This window comes from Grammomys surdaster, unplaced genomic scaffold, assembly GCF_004785775.1.
Source record: "Grammomys surdaster isolate TR1022 unplaced genomic scaffold, NIH_TR_1.0 174, whole genome shotgun sequence".
In the NCBI taxonomy this organism is placed as follows: domain Eukaryota; kingdom Metazoa; phylum Chordata; class Mammalia; order Rodentia; family Muridae; genus Grammomys; species Grammomys surdaster.
Genome location: NW_021604622.1, coordinates 25,996,237 through 26,021,452, shown reverse-complemented (window position 1 = coordinate 26,021,452; position 25,216 = coordinate 25,996,237). Strand labels below are relative to the sequence as shown.

Genomic DNA, 25,216 nt, shown 5'->3' with positions numbered 1-25,216 from the left:
GTGTGTATGGGTGTGTATGGGTGTGTATGGGTGTGTATGGGTGTGTATGTGTCTCTGTGTTTGTATGTGTGTGTGTATGTGTGTATATATGTGTGTGTGTGTGTCTACTAAGGGTTTCTGGTTCATACATGTAGTCAGAAGACAACTTATAGGATTCAGTTTGCTCCTTCCACCATGTGGGTCCCTGGGAATCAGACACCTTTATCATCTGAGCCATTTTCCTGGTTTTAAAGTAATTACTTTTAAAATTTTGAGTAATGTTCCACTGTTGTCAGTGGAAGTTTATGTTATTTCATTTATTATCTATTTTTTGACTAGTGCTGCAATGAATAGTTATGGAACCAAGTCTGTTTTCCCATTAACATAAGAGTAAATTGCATTTAGAACTGTATCAGAACTGTATCTTGGGGTATAAGTATCTGTATGAAAGATAAGCTTTATAATTATAGCTATATGGTTAATCTTTTACTGATCTGTCCACCTTTACTCAACAGGAATAAAACCTTATAAATTTAAAGAATGTGGCAAGACCTTTCCTTGGAACTCACTTCTTATTCAGCACCATAAAATTCATCCTGGAGCAAAACTTTACAAGTGTGATGAGTGTGGCAAGTCCTTTAATGTTCGATCAACACTGTACAAACACCACAGAACTCACACTGGAGAAAAACCCTACAAATGTAAAGAATGTGGGAAAGCTTTTACATGTTCTTCAAGCCTTAACCAACACCATAGAATTCACACTGGGGAGAAACCCTACAAATGTGAATGTGGCAAAGCCTTTAACAATTCTTCAGCTCTTACTCAGCACCAAAGAATTCATACAGGAGAGAGACCATACAAGTGTGAAGAATGTGGCAAAGCCTTTAACAATTGCTCAGCCCGTACACGACACCAAAGAATCCATACTGGGGAAAGGCCCTACAAGTGTGCAGAGTGCGGCAAGACCTTCAATTTTCCCACATCACTTTCTCAGCACCAGAGAATCCACACTGGAGAAAAACCCTACAAATGTGAAGAATGTGGCAAGGCCTTTAACTGTTCGTCACATCTTAAACAACACCGAATTATTCACACTGGAAAGAAACCCTACAAATGTAAAGAGTGTAGCAAAGCCTTTAACTGTTCTTCCAGTCTTAACCAACACCGTAGAATCCACACTGGGGAAAAACGTTACATATGTGAGGAATGTGGCAAAGCCTTTAATAACTGTTCAGCTCTTACTCAACACCAAAGAATTCACAGTGGAGAGAAGCCCTATAAATGTGAAGAGTGTGGCAAGGCCTTTTATAATTGCTCAGCCCTTTCTCGGCACCAAAAAATTCACAGTGGAGAAAAACCTTATAAGTGTGCAGATTGTGGCAAGGCTTTTATTTTTCGCTCATCACTTTCTCAACACCAGAGAATTCACACTGGAGAGAAACCCTACAAATGCAAAGAGTGTGGCAAAGCCTTTAACTGTTCGTCTCACCTTAACCAGCATGGGAGAATTCACAGTGGAGAGAAACCATATAAGTGTGAGGAGTGTGGCCAGACGTTCATCTGTTCTTCGTACCTACATAAGCATCAGAAGATTCATGCTATTGAGAAACTATATGAATGCAAAGAATGTGGCAAAGCCTTTAGCTGTTCTTCGTACCTTAAGTATCATCAGAGATTTCATACTGGGGGGAAATCCTACACATGCAGAGAATGTGACAAAACCTTTAGATCGTCTTCATACCTCAGGAATCACCAGAGATTTCACACTGGAGAGAAGCCCTACACGTGCAAAGAATGTGGCAAGGCCTTTGTTAATTCTTCAAGCCTTCTTGTACACCAAAGAATTCACACTGGAGAGAAACCATACAAATGCAAAGAATGTGGCAAGGCCTTTAGGTGTTCCTCATATTTTAAGTATCATCAGAGGCTTCATACTGGAGAGAAACCCTACACATGCAAAGAATGTGGGAAAGCCTTTGCTAAATCTTCATGTCTTATTCTACACCAAAGAATCCATACTGGGGAAAAACCCTACAAATGTGAAGAGTGTGGCCAGGCATTTATCTGTTCTTCATACCTGAGGAAGCATCAGAGAATCCATACCGGTGAGAAACCGTACACGTGTGAAGAGTGTGGCAAAGCTTTTAGCATTTATTCAACATTCATTCAACACCAGAGAATTCATACTGGAGAAAAACCTTATAAATGCAAGGAATGTGACAAAGCATTTAATAATCATTCAGCCCTAATTAAACATCAAAGAATTCACACTGGAGAGAAACCCTATGCATGCAAAGAATGTAGTAAAGCTTTTAATAATAGCTCAAGCCTTATTCGACATCAACGGATTCATATTGGAATTGAAACCCTAGAAATTCAAGGAATTTGGCAAGGCCTTTAGTTATTACTTAGGTAATGCTTAGCTCAAAAAACTGTACTAGTGAGAAACTGTGGGGATGAAAAAAGGTGACTAATTAATAAGTGTTCTGTACATATACAATGTAAAAAATCATGCATGAAAGAAAGCCTACAAGTTCAAATAGTGTTGCACCTCTCTTAACTCTTCTTCATGTCTTATTGATAGAGAATTTGTACTGAGGAAGCCTGCACATGTCAGTAATATGCCAAGGCCTTTACTGACTGCTCGCCCCTCATCCGTGAACTCATGCTTCATAGGAATCTTCTCCATTTTCTGACTTCGGAAGGAACTTTGTTCAGTATGTGTGAGCAGAGTAATTATTCTGGAAGACATTATGTATATTCAAACATGGAATCTAGTAAAGCTTATACCTCAGATCTTAATGGGTATGAGAGTTACCAGAGGTGACAAATCTCCTAAAAAAATGAAGTAAATATTGCTTATCAGTTAGGGAACATTATTAGATATGATAGAAATAAATCATCATAGACATCAGAATCATACAAACTCAGTAATGATATCAACTTATTGATAAAACCTTAGTTACTATGTAAATTTACATATTCATGTTTGAAAACAAGTTAGCACAATTCTCAGAGTGTGTCAAAAGAACAAGACCAGTTCCTAATTGATTTTAGTATAGTTCTTTTTCCTCAGAGGCAATAGAGTAGATATAAAATAGAGGCTGTGTGTGAAACTTATGTTTTTAAATAAACAAATTTGAATGGTTCATAATGTAGTGTATATGTTTTTATTGTGTAACATTATTTTATCATAAACATTAAAATATTCCACCTTCCTAAAGGAGGTAGATGTCAGGTTTTAGATATATACTGCTGAGAATTATTTGAATAAATGATCATTGTATCCCAAATGCCAGTGTCTTTCAAAGTATTTGGAGGATGTAATTCCAATATGTTACATATTTGTGCATCCCCTTCTTGTGGTAACTAGGAATTAAGTAGTTTTAGGTGGGTAATTATGTCTTAGCTTTCTGAATCTTGAACTGTATTACTATTTATCAGTTTTTATTAAATGCGTATATACATATTTGAAAATGGTGGCATGGCTACTTGCTATGTAGACATTATGGCTATTATATATATAATATATATAATACACACACACACACACACCACCCTTTGACCTGTAAAACCCACTCAAATTTTGATATTTACTACATTGAAATATCCTACTTTTACAATGAAATAAACGTTAGGAATTAAGAGAACATTTGAAGCACCATTGTGTACGTACATGCTTGTAACTGCACCTGGCCTGGCTGTCAGGAATTGCTATATTCTCATAGAAACACTCTCCTTTCAAGCTATTGCTACAGTGGCCCTCAAGAAATTAGAATTTCTCTAAGATCCTGCTGGGAGAAGAAAAAGCCCTGGGGTATCCATAGGAGGGCCGTGCCTTTTGGAGAAAGAAAGACTTAGTTTATGTAATAGCTAGAAAGGCTAATCTTGAAGGAGAGACGTGCAGCTGTGACTGTGGTGGGCAGTAGACCACACCTTGGTTGGGCTGCTTAGTTGTGTGTCCCTTTTGCCTTCTATTTATTGTATTTTATTATATTTATTTTTATATTTATTATATATATGTATTACTTGTAAATATATTATATTTATATAATACCCTCATGTGTTAGGATTCTGAAAATGGACTGGCAAGTTATTGTATCTCTTTTTCCCAGTGTGGTTACATTGAATAAATCTGTTTTTTATTATTTAGTTTTTGATTTTTGCCTTTCACTCTTAATTTGGGTGTTACTTGGCTTATCAGTGATGGGTGGTAGAAACTGGCTAGTTGAGTTGAAGGTTGTAAGAAGAGTAATTGTTGAAGTAAAAAGTTTAAATAGTTGACACTCCGTAGGAAACTGTTAACCATATCATTTCCTGAAAAAGACAGATACAAACCACACACACACACACACACACACACACACACTTGACTATATGGAAATTTCTACAAAGTGGCATGGATACTAGCTTTATGTCTCTTGATGCTGACTCTCATATGAGAAATCATACATCACCTAATATATTGTCGAAGTCCACAAAATGTTATTTGGCCAGCTATGTGCTTTTAAGAATATCTTGATGCTGTTTAATGGTTTTCAGAAATTACTTTGAAATTTTAATCCCAGGATTTCTATATGCATATACATTGTCTTGTATCATTATATATATTTTCAACACAATTTAAGTCATTTTTTTGAACTTGTTCTCATCTGTTTGATAAGGTACATCTTAATAGTCAATAAGTTCACTGAATCAGTTTGTACAGGTAAAGACTAAGCTTCATAGATCATGAGTTTCAGGGAAACATGTATGGAGGAAGTGCAGTACAGGTACCTTGTATTGGCAACTGAATCTTTTGGATGGTACTGGTTTTCAAGGAATGAAGGGGATCTGGAGAGTAGCTGAGCCTTGGCATTCTGAGGGGTTGGGAGAGGCGATTGGTGAAACTGCAGCCCCAGTTGTACTAGAAACCCCAGGCTTGAAGGGGGTCATAAAAATGGAGTCTTGGCACTATGTGGTAGTGCCTAGGTCTCTGAAGAGAGCCAAGAGAGGCTATTGGCGAGTGTTCAGGCAGTGGCAGTACAGGCTCTTGCATTTCATGGATGCCAGTACCATGGCACTAAGCAACAGGGGAACAGGAACCACCCAGAGATTACAAGACAAGTAGGCTTTGCTGTGTATGGTAGAGTCAGGGAAAGGCCTGGCTCTTTGGAGCCCGGAAGATTGTCAGTCCCAGACATCAAACATTGTTATTTTACACTGCTGGATTTAGGGTTTGCTCTGATTTGAGTGACCGTGTCTTGATTCTTTAGTCTCTAGGTATCAGAAAATACTCAATTTGTTTTTGATTTTTACAGGAACTCTCAGTTGAGAGGCTGGATAATTTTTCAGACTTTGGAATTTAAGACCGACTTTGTTTTAGAGACGCTTGGAACATGTCAGAGACTTTGCATGTTTTAAGGGGACTCGGCTTTTATACTGTGTGATATTTTTAAAGGCTGTTCTCCAAAGCTAGTTAGATGTGACGCTAGACAGACACATTGAGGTTCACGAGGTACGTACCCGTCATAGTTCTGAAGCTCTCCTAGTTTCTAGAGCTCATTTAATTGGTTGTAATAATAGGATGTTTCAGACAATGTAATGTTATCAAAACTTTAAGTCTGTTTTGTAGGTCAGAAGATGGGATGGAGATACACAGAACACGTATATCTAATATATATATTATAATATACATTATATATGGCAAAATTTGATAAATAGCTCTCTAGGACTTTACATCCCTGTGGCAGTCATGCATACATCTGTCTGCACCCTGGCTAACCCTACAACTTCTCTCTTGCTCTATGGAACCTAGCGGCATAGGCAAGCCTTCTAGAAGGATTTGCTAAACCATGTTCCCTCTGACATCTCCTCAGACTCTTGCATGTCAGGCTCCAGGTATGCCACAGACAATATTCTCCTTGATCTCCAGATATAATGGGCCCATTTCTCTCCTCACTTTGAACAAATTTCACTTCATGGATGATGCCATTGGCATTTTGATTGGTACTGCATTGTGGCTGTAGATTGCTTTTCTGAACTGTGGGAATTTGGACACTATATATTATTTCAATTTATGAACAAAGAATGCTGTACAATTCCTTAATATTCTCTTTGATTTCCTTTATCAATGTTTTAAATTTTCATCCAGCCCTTGTCATTTTCTTGGTTTAATTTATTCCTGTTATTTTTCCTGGTGTAGTTATAAATAAGATGATTTCCCTGATTTCTTATCCAGACAGATTACAATTTCTGTAAAGAAGTGCAGTTGAATTTTCACATGTTTAAATAGTTCTTTATCTTTAATTGTGTGTATGTGCCTGTATGTGGGCATGTGCATGTGAGTGAAGGTACACAGACTAGAGACACTGGATTCCCATTGAGGTGGAGTTGTAAGTGGTTGTGAGCCACTTGAGATGAAGTCTGCAAACCAAACTTGGGTCTTCTGCATGGTCATTACTAAGTCTCTCCCTCTGAGCTTGCTTACCAGACCCTGAATCTTACAAGTTTAAATGCTGATTTCTATGTCTTGAACCTTCACTGAGTTAAATTGGGGAGAGAGTGAGTCTTTGGGATAATTTCATCTGGAAATAGCTAATAATCTAGTACTTCAGAGAGTGGCCATTCCTGTCTTATGTGGGATCATTGAAGAAAAGATGGTGTCTCTTGACTACTGATTTTGATGTTAGCTGAAGTTTTTAAATATGTATGCACCCACAAAATATTGGAAATTTTTTATCTGTACATATTTTTTCCTGATAGGATTGGTCAAGAGATTATGCCTAACTTTTGTCAGTGCTTTTTCTTGCGCTTATCTGTGTGGCCATTGGTTTTCACCTTGATTCTACTAATGTCAGGTAACTGAGTGACTTAAGTTAAATTAACCTTTTATGCCGGGGAATTGTCTCCCTTCCTAACATGCTGGATAATCTGTTTGAAATATTTTTTTTTATTAGTAACTTTTTAAAAAACATTAATCGAAGGCTTTATAAGTTTGGTAATGCTCAATAACAAGATGCCCATACAATCAGAAGTGTAACCCAATCCCAACCTAGATATACCAACTATCTTTGACTGGCGGAGACATTCGAACATCCGCCTCCATGTTCCCCTCCCCACTCCCCCCAAAATGTGTAGCCCAGCCTGGCCTCAGACTTGTGATCCTCCTGCCTCTGCCTCCTTCAGCAAATCCTACCGGCCTGCGCCACCACAACCAGCTGTTTGAAATATTCTTAAATATGGTTGAATAGTGTAGTGCTCCTTAAAGATTCATGTGCCTGTGTCCGTGAAGGGGCACGACTTTATTTTGACTATGTCTAAAGTCATGCCAATTATTTTCATTCATTTTTTTTAAATGGCTAAATACAGTTTGAGGTCTATTAAATCAATATTTAATAAGGGTGCTGGGGATTACCTAGGGGATTGCTAAACTCATTGCTTCGAATGGGCCAAGAATTGAGCATTTTGTAAAGAAAGAAGATCCCGGTCTTTCTGGACCTGGCTGAGCAAGAGACGCCATCGTGGGTGTTGATATTCACCACAACAAGGACCGAAAGGTTCCGCGCAAGGAGCCCAAGAGCCAGGATATCTACTTCCGGCTGCTAGTCAAGCTGTACAGGTTTCTGGCCAGACGTACCAACTCCACCTTCAATCAGGTTGTGCTGAAGAGGTTATTTATGAGCCGCACTAACCGGCCACCTCTGTCCCTGTCCCGGATGATCCGAAAGATGAAGCTTCCTGGCCGGGAGAACAAGACCGCTGTGGTTGTGGGGACAGTCACAGATGACGTGCGGATTCTGGAAGTGCCCAAGCGGAAGGTGTGTGCACTGCGGGTGAGCAGCCGGGCCGAAGTCACATCCTCAAGGCTGGGGGTAAGATCCTCACCTTTGACCAGATGGCTCTGGAGTCTCCCAAGGCACTGTGCTCCTGTCTGGTCCTCGGAAGGGCCGAGAGGTGTACCGACATTTTGGCAAGGCCCCAGGAACCCCACACAGCCACACCAAACCCTATGTCCATTCCAAGGGCCGGAAATTCGAGCGTGCCAGGGGCCAAAGGGCCAGCCGAGGCTACAAAAACTAACCTTGGATCTTATAGTTAAAAAAGTTTTGGATGTTGAAAAAAAAAAAGAAAGAAGATCCCGTTGAAAGACACCAAAAGTGACAGTGTTGTCCCTACTCATGGAAGGTGCCAAAAAATCAGTCTGTAGATTGAGCTTTTTATAGTAACGTTGAGTCCTTCTGTTCCCCTACTGGTCCTGTTTAGATACCCACTCATGTTTCCCACCATTCTCCCTTGAAATGTCTTCTGGGAACAAGAAGCTACCATCTCAGGAAGCTGACTTCCATTTCTATGTTCTGGTAACTCTCCTTCAAATACATTTTTTGTCAATATAGTCAACACTGGCCGACTCATTTCCGCTTAACTAAATCAGTTTTAAAAAAAATGAGGAAGCCAAGAATGGAGTTATACCATAAAAAGAAAGGTCTAATTTAATGACTACAAACCAAGATTGATATTCTCCAGGATTTTCTCACTCTGATTACTTTCTTCAGCTCTCCAGGAACTAAGAACTTGTAAAGGGTATTTAATTATAAGGGCATGGAATTCCAAAGGGGGAACGAAGACATGATAACGGGAAGACATTAAGAACATCTAAGGGTCCAGGCTTTGCTGCCACTGGAGGACAGTGAACGGCTACAGCCCCACAAAGCCATACTACTTAAACAGGACTGTATGCTCCGTCTCACACAGGACTCTATGCTCCATCTCACACAGGACTCTATGCTCCAGCTCTCTCACACACAATGGTCTTAAGTTTTCATGTTGTAATCAGCAATCTGAGTTGTGTCATTACTGACGAACACAACAATACCTAATTACTGGTTTTTAGTATAAAATTTTAATCTTAAGGGAAGGCTGAAATCACAAATACAGTAAAATTTTATGTTAAATATTTATTAAATATATTGTAGTAATACAGAAATCTCATTTAGGGCATTTGTAACTATGACCCTTATTTACTTTATTAATTAAAATCTAAAATCTGCTTGTAATTCAAGGAAGTTACATCTCAAGCTCCTTTTCACTGTGGGGTTTTATTAGCCACACTGTGCAATGATATAATTGGGAAGCTTTATTCTGCTGTACTCTTGATTGGTAGTGTATCAAAGTAAAGTAAAAGTGTGTTTTTATTACTACCCTTGTTACAAAGCAACTTTCTGGGTTTCGTATTGCCTCGGAGTTTGTAACAAAACAAAACATCATCTCTCTTCCTAGAGCCATCTCCCCAAACATCAGATACTTATATATATTTATCAGATATATATTTCTACATATACATCATATATATATGTGTACAAACACACACACACACAGTATGTCTTTATAACTCAAACTGTTGCTAACAGGATAGGAACAGACAGGATGTATTTACTGACTAGTCATTACTGAGCAGTATAAAACAGTGGCCTTTTTGGTTTCTATTCATTGTGACCTCTTTATTTATTTATTCATTATGACTTCTTTCTTTGACCTGTCATAGTTCCTCATGACCTCCATATGTGTACCAGAATACACATAACCCTGCACTCACATACATGAACACATGCACACACACACATATACTCATGCTGACAGATACTCCATAAAAAGAGAGACAATGTCAGCTGAAGATGAGCACTCATCTGTCTCTGCTCTCTGAGTGTAGACACAGGCTGACCACTGTCTCAAGCCTCTGTTGCCATGCTCAAACTGCAAGTGAAACTAGACCGTTCATTTGCAAGAGGCTTGTCAGATATCTCCTCAGAGTAACAGGAAATGTAAGTAATACAAGAAAGTTATAAGCCTGGATGGCCACACTCACCTACAGTCCAAGCACTGAGTATGTAGAGGCAGGAAGACTGGACATTCTCAGCAATTACCCTGCCTCTTTATTTCTTTTTGTGCTATTTAATTTGAGAAAAGTTCTAAATCACCTACCTGGTCTTCAAATTACTCTGAAGCCTACATAGCCTCGTGCATAAGGGTCGTCTTCCTGCCCCGAGTAGCTGGAAAAACCAGTCAGGCATCATGAAACTTAGCTTCAAAATTCATCTTAAATAGTGACAAATTTGCTTCTTGTGTAAGGACTTTAATGTAACATTGAGTCAATGTGAATTTTCCATGCTACAATAAGATTCTATAGTAAAAAGACTTTAAAGACTTTTTTTGAGTTTTGTGGTGTTTGTGTGTGTGTGTGTTATGTGTGTGTGTGTGTGTGTGTGTGTGTGTGTGTGTGTGTGTAAAGGGGGATGTCCCGAGTGTGTATGAGTGAAGGTACTTACAGAGTTTAGAAGAGGGGGTTCGATCTCTTGGAGCTGGAGTTAGAGGTGTTTGTAATCCATCTGGCCTGGGTACTGAGAAGTGAAGTCGGGTTCTCTGGTAGAACAGCGCATGCTCTTAACTTCAGAATCGTCTCTCTAGCTCCAGATATGAGGCTTTACCTTACAAAGAACGACTAGAACTAACACATGAATTTAATGGCTAGTACTGTCAAAGGATTAAAACATGTCAGCTCATACTATCAACCTGGAATAAAAAAGCCGAAGAAAGTATCTGGTCATCCCTGTGACCTTCATGCTACTCTTGCAGCAGTGCTCACAGCTGAATAAGACTCGGGATGGCTTTTCTCCTCCGGTACGCATGGCATCGTCCAACACTAAGGAAGCTAGCCAAGAGAGATGGCGTTCTCAGGTTCGTACCAGCTTTTAGCTCCGTGTTCTATGACTCAAGTATATGGTGTCTTCAGCATCAGGATCTTACCGTCAGGTTCTGAAGAGTGACCACGAGTATTGACAGTAATCTGTAATGGGGGGCGGGGTGGGAGCAGTTGTCTATAAGTAAAAGAACGCCAAAAGAAGTAGCTTATTCCTGGCCCTGGGCTTTTGTCATTTTACCGGTAATATTGAGCTATTATCACCTCACTTAAACTCCATATATGCACATACTTTACGAAGCTTCTGTGGGAGTAGGCTTCTTGACTTGTTCAAAAGTCTTTTTTTTTTTTTTTTTTTTTTTTGAGACAGGATTTCTCTGTGTAGTCCTGGCTGTCCTGGAACTCACTCTGTAGACCAGGCTGGCCTCGAACTCAGAAATCTGCCTGCCTCTGCCTCCCAAGTGCTGGGATTGAAGGCGTGTGCCACCACCGCCTGGCTCAAAAGTCTTTTATTCTAATTATCACTTCCCCTTATTCCCTTTTCTATTTTGCTCACGCCAGAACGTCTAGAAACTATAGCACAGCATTATGGGAAATGTAGTCTGGTAGATTATGACATCACAAACATGGATTCTAGAAACCGAGCTTCAACTTTGTTTCCTGGTGCATATACCTCCACACTTGTGTTTTCCCCAAAATTCAGTATGGGGATTGTGCTTCATGCTGTAGTTTGGGTCTCTGGCCCGTGCAGGTTAGTTCAAACAACGTCAATTTCCAGTTACAGTGAAATATCTAACTGATCAAATTATTTTCCTTTTTTTAAAAAAAAGATTTATTTATTCATTATATATGAATACACTGTAGCTGTCTTCAGACAGACCAGAGGAGGGCATTAGATCTCATTACAGATGGTTGTGAGCTACCATGTGGTTGCTGGGATTTGAACTCAGGACCTCTGGAAGTGCAGTCAGTGCTCTTAACCACTGAGCCATCTCTCCAGCCCCAAATTATTTTCTCCAACAACTTAATATATACAATTTCTAATAACATCACATGTAAAATCATTGTGACATTTTGATTGGAAAACTTACAAATAAGGCTTCTGGTGGGAGATCCTACTCATACCAGGGATGTAGCAAAGCCGTTAGCTTTTACTCAGCTTATATGTGACATCAGAGAATTCATATTGGATTACAACTTTACAGTTGTAAAGAATGTTGTAAAACTTTACTAATTATTCAGCCCTAATTAGACATAAAAATTTGATGCTCGAGTGAAACTGTACAAATGTAAAGATTGTGGCAGTGCCCTTGGCAATTGTTCAAGTCTTATTCAACATCAAAGAATTAATTATTGAGAGAAGCCTTAGAAGGAAAGGATTTGGGCAAAACCTTTAATGATTATTCAAGCATTACTCTATACCAAAAGATTCAATTTGGAAAGAAACCTTGCAAAAACAAGAATGTGACAGTTTCCCAAAGGTCTTATACTTATGAAACACCAAAACATTCATGCGAGAGAAAATCTTCACATTTGGATAACATGGAAGCTTCATTAAATATTTACTGCTTAAAACCTTAACCTCAAAAGACTTTGTCGTTATTGAGAAATCCTACAGATAACGACACAAGCCTTTGATGAATCTCAGTCTGCATTAACTACCTGTGGTGGTTAATGTCAAACTGACAGGTCTAGATTAGAATCTCACAGAAAAGCCTCTTGATGTGCCTGTGAAGAATTATCTAGATTATGGTGTTTGAAGTTGGAAAGCCCACCTAGGTTATGTTATTTGAGGTTGGAAGACCACCTTTGGTGCAAAAAGCATTCAAACTGAGAAAGGCAGACGTGTAGGGCATTGTATTCTGCCTGTGGACACAATGACATCGTGGTGAAATATAGGTGTGATAATATCAATCTGATTAATATCAGTCATTGATCTATAGGCTCTGGATTCAACAATGTCACAAGCCTCCAGAAATACCTGTGAGCAATTATCTAGACCAAGGCTAATTAGTTAGCCTTGGAGAGTGTGTCAGGGATTATCTTGAGCATTCTAGTTGATGTGAGAAGGACACTTCTGTGGATAGGACACAGCTGTGGGTAGGACAGCCAGGATGCTTGACTGAATACAAAAGAAGCAGGAAGCCTGAGCATAAACGTTTGTGACTCCCTTCCTGACTACAGATGCACACGGGACCAGTTCCTGCTGCTACGCTCTCACTAACTAAAATAAAGGGTTTCTCCCTTTAGTTTTCCTGTTGGGTACTTTATTGCAGTAATAGGAAAAGTAATTGAGAAGGTAGGTTGTTTTTAAAAGATATGTTGTCATGGTCCTCTGATTTCATTGGTATGTACTGTAATGCTTCACTTTTTAAAAATCATATCATTTAGAACTTTGTGTCTATTTTAATTAATTTGGCTAAGGGTTTTTCAATATTTTTGACGAGCTAACTCTTCTATTTCATCGCTTTTTGTTAGTTTCTATTATTGTGTGCTTCTATTTCTTTAAATTCTGCCCAGATTTTGATTATTTTTTTTTTCAGCTACCGCACTTGGATTTGACTTGCTCTTGTTTTTCCAAGGCTTTACAGCGTGTCACTGAGTATTCATGTGTGCAATCACACTGAGTTCACAATGTGGACACAGGAACCTATGAGAACCCCTCTCAGGATTGCCTTCACTGTACCCCATAGCGTTTGATATATTGCATCTTGACTTTCATTCTGTTTTCAAAGACTTTTATTTCCTTCTTGATTTCTTCAATGATCCGTTTTTCACTCAATAGTGTTGTTTTGTCTCTGTGAGTTCATGTATTTCCTGCAGTTTCATTTCATGTTGATGTCTAGCCTTATTCCATTGCAATGAGTCAGAACGCAGGAAGGTTTTTCAATTTTCTTATATTTGTTGAAATTTAATTTCTCTTTCATTTGGGAGCCATTTTAGAGTAAGTTACTGTGATGATTAGTATTGATTTTTAACTTGATAGGATCTTTAATCACCTGGGAAAAGAGTTTTTATAAAGGCTAATCTAAATTATGCTACCCTGTGGTCAGGCCTATGATGAATTTTCTTCATTAACTTGCTTGGGAAGACCGAACCTCAACGTGGATGGCACGAGTCCCTGAGATGAAATCTGGATTCTGTAAGTGGAGAAAATGAGCTGGACACTGGTTCTCACTGTTTTCTATTGTCAAACTATTGGGTAACAATATTTCTGGAGATATGCAAGCATGTGTCTACTCACTCCGGATAAGGGAACTCGTGATCTATCAAAATAAGGATAAGTCCCAAAGTCCAATTTTGTGAATCACTGAATGTTTGGTGTTATCATCAGGAATCTGGATGAGGGGTTACATTATAGGTGTAGAAATAACTCAGAGGCAGATGCATCATCAAAGCCCACCCCAGTACTCATAACAGCTCATGAAATATGGAAACCTGGCGTGCACTGAACCAACCTGTAGTCAGTTCAGTAGGTGAGAAAGTTTCTTTTGTGAGAGGCCCAGTTGGTCTGAGCTCTTCCAGGCAGCTTGACTTGTCTGTGAGTGGCTCTTAGCAGGTGGTGTTGCTTGTATATTCTTCGAGAGGGAGGGACTATTTTACCTCTCAGCCTTTGAGTTGTCATTTCCTGAGCGTAACCAACTTCTCTGTAGAATGGGATGTTTTACCTCCCTGCATACTATCAGTATCCTTCAAGATGGGCAATTCTATCTCAGAAACTTTGCTACAATAACAGTAATGTGGCCAGCTCCTCAATCTCTTGCTTCTATGACATCTCTGCCATCATAGGCTGTACTCCCAAATTGTGAGCCAGAGTAAGTTCTTTTCCTTTTAAATTGATTTTATTAGAATAATTTATTTCAACGACAGGAAAAGTAACTAAGATGGTTTTATGGACTGCTTTTAAAATATGTATTCTATAGCCTTTGAGTGAAATACTCTGTAGATGTCTGTTAAATTCATTTGACCTAAGATGTAATTTAACTCTGATGTCTCTCTGTTCTTTGGATCTAGATGACTTGTCTCCAGTAACAGTAGGTTATTGAAGTCACCCAATTTTAATTCGTATGTTAAAATGTGGCTTTATATCCAGTAGTATTTGTTTTATGAAACTGAGAGTCACTGTGTTCGGCATGTGTATGTTTAGAATTATAATACCTTCCTCATTTATCTTTCCTTAGTGTTAAATGCCTTCTTTATCTCCTGTCAGAAATTTTACTTTTACATCTGGTTTTGCGAGTCATTAGACTAGTGGCGCCTCTTTCTTAACTCCTGATACATGGGCTTGGAATACTTTTGTTCATTTTTTTCCTCCACTTTAAGGTAATATGTATTTTGATGCTAAGGTGTATGTTCTCTAGGCAGCAAAATAGAAGTCTTGTTTTCTAATTCACCCTCCAAGGCTGTGATTTTGATTGAGGACTTATGACCATTCATATTCAGAGGAGTTATTGTGTATTTCAATTCTTGTCATTTTGTAGGCAATACTTGGTTTTCTAAGTTATCTGCTGCTTCAGGACAGTCCTGGTAATTACAATTTCCCTGTAGTCTCATGGTTGTGCTCATCTTTCTCTTCAGTGTACAGTATTCTTTTATGTTGTTTATTTGCAGAACTCACTTGGCGATCATAAATTCCTTTAGTGTGTTTTTTATTATGAAATGTTATTATTTGTTATTAAATTTTGATGGATGATTTTGGAGGGCATAGTCGTCTGGTTGGCAGTGGGAGTAGACTTTCGGAACTTGAGATACATCTTCCCATGCCTTCTGCCACTTAGAGTTTCCACTGCAAACGGAAACTGTAAATCAAATGTCACTGCCTTTTATGTGATTTTTAACCTTCTTTCTTCCAGTTTCAACACATTCCTTGTACTGCGTATGGTGACTCAACTGTATTATGATGTCGTCCTGTTGAGTGTTCTACAGACCTCTTCTACCTGGATGTGCCTTTTGTTAGATTTTGGAAAATTTCTTCTGTACCTTTTATTAAAAATATTCTCTGTGTCTTGGAATGATATTCCTTTCTTTTGTGGATGTCTGTAATTTATAGATTTGGTCTTTTCATGGTTGTCCTACCTAACTCATATGTTCATTTTTTTTTCAAGACTATAACATAGAGATTATTCAGGGCATGGAAAGGAGAGTCAAGAGGGTAATAGAGGCAGAGAAAGAGAGAGTAGAGAAGTAGAGGCCGGCCATGAGCACGTGGATAGAGGGGGGGGAGGGGAATGGGGAGAGAGTGGAAGCAGGAAGGTAGGAGGAAGAGAGGAGCAAGAGAGCAAGAGGACAAGAACAACTCCTTGTTCTATTCATGTAGTTTAGGTTATTATTATCCGTGATTACATTATCTCATTCTTCCTCCTTGTCTCCGTGCTCTGATAGTCTCTTCTCCATATGCGATGTTCTGTTGGTGAGACTTTCCGCTGAGGTTTCCAACTTACTTTTCAGTATCATTTCCATCTTCATTTCAGTTTAGATTTTCCTCAATATTTCCCTCATAATTAAATTCTATCTCCTTACACAGGGTTCACCTAGCTTTCAAATGTATGGGAAGCCTGATCTCGGCCCATGCAACTTATTTTGTTTCAGCGCTGACAGATTAGTTTCTTATATGCTTTCCTAAATGTCAGCTTCCTGTGTTTATTTCACTATGTTATTTATATCTTCAATGTTAGTAATGTTTCAAATAATCAGAATAATGTAATTTTTCACAGATTTAGGCATGACAGTTATAAAAATGCTTACTCTTCTATTTGTTAATTTAAAATTTTTCTCTTAAAAATGTATTCTTTGAGATTTCATATAGTATATTTTTTAATCATGTTCTTTTCTATCTCCTAACTTCTCCCATTCTATCCACCCAATTTCATTTTCTTTCTTTGTTCAAAAAGAAAAAAAAAACAAAATAAGAAATCACTAAATCGAGCCGGGCGGTGGTGGCGCACGCCTTTAATCCCAGCACTTGAGAGGCAGAGGCAGGCGGATTTCTGAGTTCAAGAGTTCGAGGCCATCCTGGTCTACAGAGTTCCAGGACAGCCAGGGCTACACAGAGAAACCCTGTCTCGAAAAACCAAAAAAAAAAAAAAAAGAAATCACTAAATCCATGAAGTCCAATTTAGGCTGCCCATTTATTCCTGAGTATGGGACCTAGCCTGAATTTAAAAATTGTTGATAGTATCATACATGCATGCAGTTTACTTCACTAACTGCCACTACTGTTTCTCAGTCCCCACACTCCTTACTGATTCCTTTTTTTTTTTTTTTTTGGTTTTTCGAGACAGGGTTTCTCTGTATAGCCCGGGCTATCCTGGAACTCACTCTGTGAAACAGGCTGGCCTTGAACTCAGAAATCCAGAAATCCACCTGCCTCTGCCTCCCAAGTGCTGGGATTAAAGGCATGTGCCACCACTGCCCGGCCACTGATTCTTTTCTTACTGCCCCCTTTTTATCAAGTTATAAGTAGTTCCTTTTCTACCCTTGAGTTCCTCTCTTCCTTTCTTCCTTCCTTCCTTCCTTCCTTCCTTCCTTCCTTCCTTCCTTCCTTCCTTTTCTCCCCCCCTTCTCTTTCTCCATTTTCTGAGAAAAAGGAAGTCTTAGTATGTATATCAGGATGGTGTTGAATTCATAGGGAACTTCCTGCCTCTTCCTTCTAAGTGCTGGTATCAAATGCCTGCACCACCTTGCTCCACCCCCTTTTTTGCAGATTTCATGTGTGTAGTCACAGTCATGGGTGATTGCTGGGGCATGTCATATCCAGAATCAGTGCCCAACTGTGCATCTCCCATTCTTCAATTCCCAGAATCCTCCACCCCTCTTTCTTGATGTCCCAGGGACCTTAGAAGGTGTGATGTCCTGTTTGGGGATTAGCATTTGGCAGTCACTTTTCTCAGAATTTTCCTTATCAGTTTATGAGTCCCTGTTTTTTACACATTGCCAAAAAAATGTTTTTCTTACCAAGAATGAGACCTATAATATTCTACAAAGATAAATATTTAGAAGACTATTTAACTACATGTCCATTTGGTGGAATATCATTAATAGATTCCTCCATGGGCCTAGGTACCAGGCATGCGTGTCCTCATGATCAAGGCTTCCATTCCTACCGGGATGCTTGACTTACTTACAGAGAAAGCAAAACTATGGAATGAGGCCTCATAAAAGTGCAACTGGATATCATGGAGATTTGAAAAATGTCTTGGTACAAATTTTATCTACAAGATTACTTTATGAAGACAACATGAGGTCATCTTTCTGAATACTTCTAAATTTCAATTATTCAGGGTCATAAAACAAATTGTTGCCCCCTGGCTTCTCAGGTTTGTGAAAGGTAAGAAAACTATCTCAAAGAACAAATAAGCTATCCCCCTGAGCCTAGGCAGGATCCTTTCTCACTTCAGGCAGACAGAAATCACAAGGAAGTTTCTTTTGGTAGGGGATGAGGAAGGTTCATTCAGACTTTATATGAGTAGAGAAAAGAGTGAGATTGCAGCTCATGATGGAGTGGCTGACCTAGTTGTTGAGTAAGACAAGCATATGTCTTTTACTCGTTCTCTTTCTCACTTCAACATAAGCCCTGTACTGGCTGGTTTTTGTGTGTCAACCTGACACAAGCTGGAGTTATCACAGAGAAAGGAGCCTCCCTTGAGGAAATGCCTCCATAAGATCCAGCTGTAAGGCATTTTCTCAATTAGTGATCAAAGGTGGGAGGGCCCATTGTGGGTGGTTTCATCCCTAGGTTAGTAGTCCTGGGTTCTATAAGAAAGTAAGCTGAGCAGGCTAGGGGAAGCAAGCTGGTATGTAAAATCCCTCCATGGCCTCTGCATCAGCTCCTGCTTCCTGACCTGCCTGAATTCCAGTCCCAACTTCCTTTGGTGATGAACAGCAATGTGGAAGTGTAAGCTGAATAAATCTTTTCCTCCCAAACTTGCTTCTTGGTCATGATGTTTGTGCAGGAATTGAAACCCTCACTAAAACAACCCCCTTCCCAAGGCTCTAGTCTTGTCACTTGGAAAACATTCATTCACCAATATTAGCTTCTGTTTTTTATTAGCTTTTAAATTTTCTCTAAGATTCATGTTTATATGTATGGGGTTCTTGCCTTGTAGGTGGTTGTAAAATGCCATATGGATGTTGGGAATTGGGCTCAATTTCTTTTCAAGGAGCATGTAGTGCTGCTAACCATTGACCTGTGTATTTCTCCATCCCCATCTAATGAGTTTTGAGAGCATAACTGCAAAGATAAGAATATGTTTCCAGAGAACCCAGATAGTGATGGATTTTGATTAAAATGAATATTTTCATTTATATTGTTGGTATCAGGCCCAAACCCAGTAACATCACATCTAGGTGACTCCACATTATTGCCAAGGAAACCGCTATATACTCCCAGAATCCATCTGGTTACCTCACTTTACCTTGGGAAGGCTATGTCACCGCCCAAATAAAATAGGCAGAACTCCCTGACCTTGTTCTTTTTCTCTGCCATCTTCTTCTGTTTCTCTTCCCCATCTTTGCCCTATCTCCTGAATACCCCCCTCCTTGGAACCATTTGGTCTGGTGTTGTCTGTTCTAAGCTGCGTGCTGAAGTCTAACATAAATAATCTTAATCAAAACTTTATTTGTCATTTTCTGCCATGATGGATATTAGTGACGTTTTATAATCTGCTCTTTTCAGGTGATAATGGTGGGGGAATTAGTAAAAACTCTACCTTGAAAAAAGCCTATTTATAGGATATGTAATTAAAAAGAAAATCCATTCTCCCCAAGTAAACAATATTAGGTAAGGAAACGTCTTGCAGGAACCTGTGACACATCCCAGCATGCACCATTCATTATATTGTCTGGTGTTACTGTCATCTTATAAATGTTAATAGGCCATGGGGCACGACACTTATTTTACAAGATACTCAGAAAAGGAGATCACACTTTATAGACTTCTTGGCTCTGGGAGGGAACCAAGTGTATTTAGTTATTCTGTTTATCATGAACAATATTTAGAAAAGAACTCTAATAATTTAAAATTTCACTGTAGACTTCAGTTTTCAACTTGGACAGGTAGGAGAGAATTAATGTTACTATAAGAAGTTCCTGAGACAATCAATTCATGACTATAAAAGGGGAGTGCCTGGCAGTTTCCAGTTTATGTTCACCTGGTCCCATTGCTTTGTAGTCTGTGCAGAGATACCCTCCTGTGTCGAGAATGGATATCACTGAAACCACTCACCACATGGCCATACAGAGATTCATTAAGTCAACTACTTAAAACTAAAAAGCTGCCATATGGCAAAAGAAACAACAGAGCCAAGAGGCAACCTAAGGACAGGAGAAAGTATATACAAACTCTGCATCTAAGAAGATGTCAATTTCCAGACCAAAGACTAATAATTCAGTAGCATGGGATCAAATCATCTTATAAAATTGAACAAATGATCTAGTGAAATAAAAAATTGAGTAGATGTTTTTCACAAGACAAAAGTTACCCAACAGCTATATGAAAAAATGTTCAGAATCATTAATCATTAGGAAAAATGCAAATGGAAGCCACTTTAAGATATTATTTTACCCCAGCGAGAATAGCTATCAAAGAGAAAATAATCAGTTATAGGTTAGATTAGAGACAGAGGAAGCTTTATATGGAAAATAAATTATCATAAACAGAGAATTGTATAGATGTTTCTGAATAAAATCAAAGCAGTCACCATAGTACCCAGATATTCTACTGGATGGACACCTAAAGAAATTAAAGGCAGCATATCACAGAGATACTTGTACCTACAGTTTATAATGCTACCCTACTCACAGTAGCCATGGATGTGGAGCCAGGCTAGATGCTCATCTACAGATGAACAGATTAAAAAATAAGGTGCGTGTACAGAATGACATTTTATTCAGCAGCTAAAAATAATGAAATCATGACCTTTGCATGAAAAGTCGCTGTTAAGGAAATAATCTGGACTCAGTAAGAATATATTTTCTCTCACGTAGAATCTAGTTTTATATATACAAAAAACATATTATGCTGTGGAGCCTGATGTGGCCCTGGTGCAGACAGAGTGACATGGTTCCTGCCCTTGGGACATGGCCCTGGTGTGAGCCTCCACGAGTGTCGATGGCTGCTGTGGGTGTAAGGGCTGTTCGTGAAATATATTTTCTGGACCTGCTAGCAGCGGAGGACTCTTTCCTTCTGAGGAATGTCCTCCCTGTTAGCGCTAAAGACTCCATGATAATGGAATTCAGGAGTCTAGGGTGTGGTTGTGCCTCAGCAAAATGGTAAACACTGGGACCTTCAGAACAGAGCTCTTTAAGGGAAAGAGCTCTAAATACATGAGTTTGAAAATACGTAATTACTCAACTATGCAAAAAATAAGGATATAATATGAATTATATGAAGGGTCTCATGAATCTAACGGAACAGAAGTAGCTACACTATGAACCAGCTTGTCAGAAAAATACAAAGATAAGCAGATACAAATGCAGACTGACTCCTGAGTTCAAGGTTAGCCTGAGACACATCAAGTCCAGACCCAGGAATGGTGGAAATGGTCATTTCAGGTCAGGGTCCCATCCAACTATCTTACCTTCTGTGTTAAACAAAGGCAGACAGATCTCTGATTTCTTTTGCAATGTTAAGAAAAAATGTATGCTTACTGTCTCCTTAGACTCAAAGGGCTGAGGTCAAAGAGTGGGGTGGGGGAAATGTTGATTCATAAGATAATGAAAAGGAAAACCTAATGACTGGATTGATATGTGAAATAAAAGACTAGACCTGTGTTCTACAGGAGATGAGTTATTCAGAGAAAGATATGTTTGGAGAACTGATACAGGCAAATAGAACATAGACAGAGAAATCTCTTGGAATAGCAAGCCAGCAGAATATAGACAGCAAAATCTCCAGCGAGAAAGCAGAACATAGAGAGAAGCCGACTGGAAAAGCTATACAGAACACAGGTCGTGAGCTTGGATCCACCCTTTGACTTTGAGTCATTCTTTTCGCTGCTCCCAGACACCCCTTCTCTCAGAACCCCTCTCCATGCTGGGGCTGGTCCTTGGCATCATGTGAGATTATACTATGTATAATTATAATAATAATGTAACATATGACTGTGTATATAGAACATGACAGTATAAGGAGGCTAAAGGGAGAGGAATAGGGGAAATGGGTAAGTAAAGACAAGTATCACACGTGTTCTCTCATATGTACAGAGTCTTGATGTCAAGCTGTCCTTGTATGTATGAGCATATGTAGATGAACATGAAGGAAAGAGGACTATCTGGGAGAACAGGGATACCTGGAAAGAAGGCAGGAGCACAGGGGCAGTGAGTACGAGCGACATGCCTTAGGGCATGCATAAACATGTCAGAGTGAGAGCAAGTATGTCGCATGCCTACCGAAATAAATTTTAAAAATGATAGGAAAAGGACCTAAAAATAAAACTACTTTAAAATCCATCACATTCCTTGTTCGTGAAGCTCCCAAAGGCAATGAATCAGAAGGTGAGTGGTGGCTAACCTTGGTTTTCACTTCTGACCACATCTGAAATCAACTGAAACCTAAGCAACTGGGCACGCTTTCAAGGGATTTTGTTGACTGGATTATTTGATTTAGGAATAGCCACCCCAAATGTGGGCCACACCTTTTGGTAGCCGCTCACATAAAAGGATGTGGAAGAAGGAGTCTTTTGCTTATTGCTTGCTTGCACTCGCTCTTGTGTTCATCTGTTCTCCTGCTGAGCCCTCCTCCACTCAGAACCTACTTCTTCAGAATTCCATCTACTCTGAAGACATCCAGCCGCACGGAGTGAACATCTGCCAGACTCTTGGCTTTTTGGTTGGGAGACAGCCATTGCTGGACTAGTTGGACCACAGTCTATAAGCCACTCTAATAAATCCCACATATACATAAAATACTGTATCAGTTGTGCCTCTCTGAAGAGCCCTACTATAGGAAAGCACAGCTGTACTCTTGCGCTTACTACAGAACTATTTGCAATAGCCAGACTATTAAATCAACGAACACTCTTGAGCCATTGAGCAGATTTTTAAAAAGTCTCTGTCTTTATGTCTCTCTGTCTCTGTGCATGTGTCTCTGTCTCTCTTCCTGTCTCTCTCTGTCTGTCTCTCTGTCTCTGTTTGTCTCTGTCTCTCTGTCTCTCTCTGTCTCTGTCTCTCTCTGTCTCTGTCTCTCTCTCTCTCTCTCTCTCTCTCTCTCTCTCTCTCTCTCTCTCTCGCACACACACACACACACACACACACACACACACACAGAATGAAATGCTATTTGGGTAAAGATAGCACGAAATTCTGTCACTTATGACAATATGATGGCCCCAGAAATAGTAAATGAAATAAGTCAGAAGCACAAATATCTAATTTTTTCACTCAGAGTTGGAACACAAGATCTTTAAGAAGTTGATAGAAGCATAGTGATCCCCAAGAGCTGGGTATAGTGATGGTTAGGAAGGCAAGTGAGAATCAACTGTGATTAAGACAAGAACATTCTCAGTAGGCATGGTAGTACATGCCTTTAATCCTAGCACTAGAGAGGCAGAGGCAGGAGGATCTCTGTGAGTTTCAGGCCAGCATGGTCTACAAAGCAAGTCCAGGACAGGCAGCACTATTACACAGAGAAACCCTGTCTTGAAAAAACCCCAAATAAACAAGTATAAAATAAAATAAAAAAATAAAAAGAGCAGTAAGTTCTCATCTTCTGTACATTACAGTCAATATACTGAATAATAACATACATTATATGTTTCAAAACAGAGAGGAATTTGAAAATACTTCCTTTTGAGACATTGTATAATTTTCAAGGCAACGAACATGCTGAATTCCCTGAGTTGGTGACTACTTAATGTATTAATGTATTCATGAATCGAAACAAAAGGATGCATTTTACAAGTCCATGGAAATATCACACATTAATCAAAATAATTTTATGTTTTGAAGTAATGGAACATATTTTATAAAATTCAATACAGAATGATTATAAGAGAGAGAGAGAGAGAGAGAGAGGGAGAGAGAGAGTGCAAGAGAGAGAGAGAGAGAGTGAGAGAGAGTAAGAAAGAGAGAGAGAGAGAGAGAGAGAGAGAGAGAGAGAGAATGACTAACTGGTAGATAGGATATGAACTAAGAACTCTTATTTATGGGATATAAATACTAAATTCCCATAACTAATTTGAAATATAGTTTGACCAATCTTTTTTGTTAGACATGCATTGCTTTGGATTCCCCTGCAGTTCTAAAGTGTGTACTAAAGTGTATTGAAACTTCAAGTCAGTGCTTCTCAACCTACGGGTTGTGACTGCTTTCATGGTCAAATGACCCTTTTACAGGGTTATATATCAGATATTCTGCATATCAGATATTGACAATATGATTCACAACAGTAGCAAAATTACAGTTTTGAAGTAGCAACAAAAACTATTTTATGGTGGGGGAGAGTCACCACAACCTGAGCATGAAAGGGTTGAGAACCACTGAGTTAAGTAAGCACAATATACTGGGTTATTAGAGTAGCTTTATAATAATTGCCTAAATTTCTAAATTTGTGGATACCTTGAATGGCTTTTAGCACATGAAAGAAACGAAAGAGAACTATTCATGGATGATCCTATGATTCTCAAATTTGCTAAATCAAAGTCATCTCCAAAGGCAGCACATCTACCAACTCACATTTCCTTGTGGAAAAGCGGAACTGCAGGGGGACAAGACAGGCCAGTGCTTTCCAGAGGCTGAGTGAGAGAAGGAAACATGTGCACAGATTCTCAGCTTGCCAGAACCTCTGCTTATGGGGCTGTGGTGAGGAATCCACGCCTTTCTAACTCTGCAAACGATAGTACCAAATGCCAGTTGTGGAACTCAACATAAAACACACAAGTCAGAGAGGACACTGGGGAGAACCTCACCGTGGACTGTGAGAAATGAGTGAACTGCATTATGGTTTCATGGTGTTGTTTTACACCGAGGGAGGGTAGGAAGACCATGGGAAATCAACGTTTTGTATGGATTCTGCAAGTATAAATACAAAAACAATGAGACGAACTGTCTTCTTGGTGAATTCATTTTTCTCAGGGCTAAGTTTCAACGATTCTGAAATTAGTCTCAATGCATATTAGAGTTACACGGGTATGTAAATTACCACAGGAAACATTCAATATCATATTTCTTCCTTTCTCATTGGCTGACAAAGAAGTTAAGAGCAACTTAGCTGGGTGAAAACAAAACAACCCAGAACAACTAATTCTTCCCATCCAAGTATAAGATTGTTAGCCAGCCTCTCCCCATCTTTGCCTCTCTTTCTGTCCCCCCTCTCTGTAACTATCATTCTCTCTACAATGTTGACAAGATCATCTGCAGTGTTTGTCTTCCTTTTCCAGCTCATTCATTTTACCTGGTCCAACTGAAACGGTAAATATAACCAAAGGCACGCATTATAATGGCTGCAGATGTAAGTCAAGGCAAGTATAAGCCCTCAGATTAACCCTAGCACTGTAAATGACAGGAGCAGCAATGCATCTCCATAGCCATTTCAAGACAGAAGAGAGAAATTTGAAGTGTGGA

At 39.2% G+C, this 25,216-nt stretch overlaps 1 protein-coding gene and 1 pseudogene across 1 annotated transcript in view; both read left to right on the top strand.

Annotated features, from left to right (window-relative positions):
- LOC114621367 (zinc finger protein 420-like) overlaps positions 1-3,131 on the top strand; it is a 12,830-nt gene extending 9,699 nt beyond the window's left edge. Inside the window, exon 4 of the mRNA XM_028767619.1 lies at positions 495-3,131. Coding sequence (XP_028623452.1) covers positions 495-2,383 — 1,889 coding nt within the window. The 3' untranslated portion in view covers positions 2,384-3,131. The remainder of the gene's footprint in view (positions 1-494) is intronic.
- Positions 3,132-4,921: 1,790 nt separating this feature from the next.
- LOC114621308 lies at positions 4,922-8,043 on the top strand (annotated as a pseudogene).
- Positions 8,044-25,216: the final 17,173 nt, after the last annotated feature.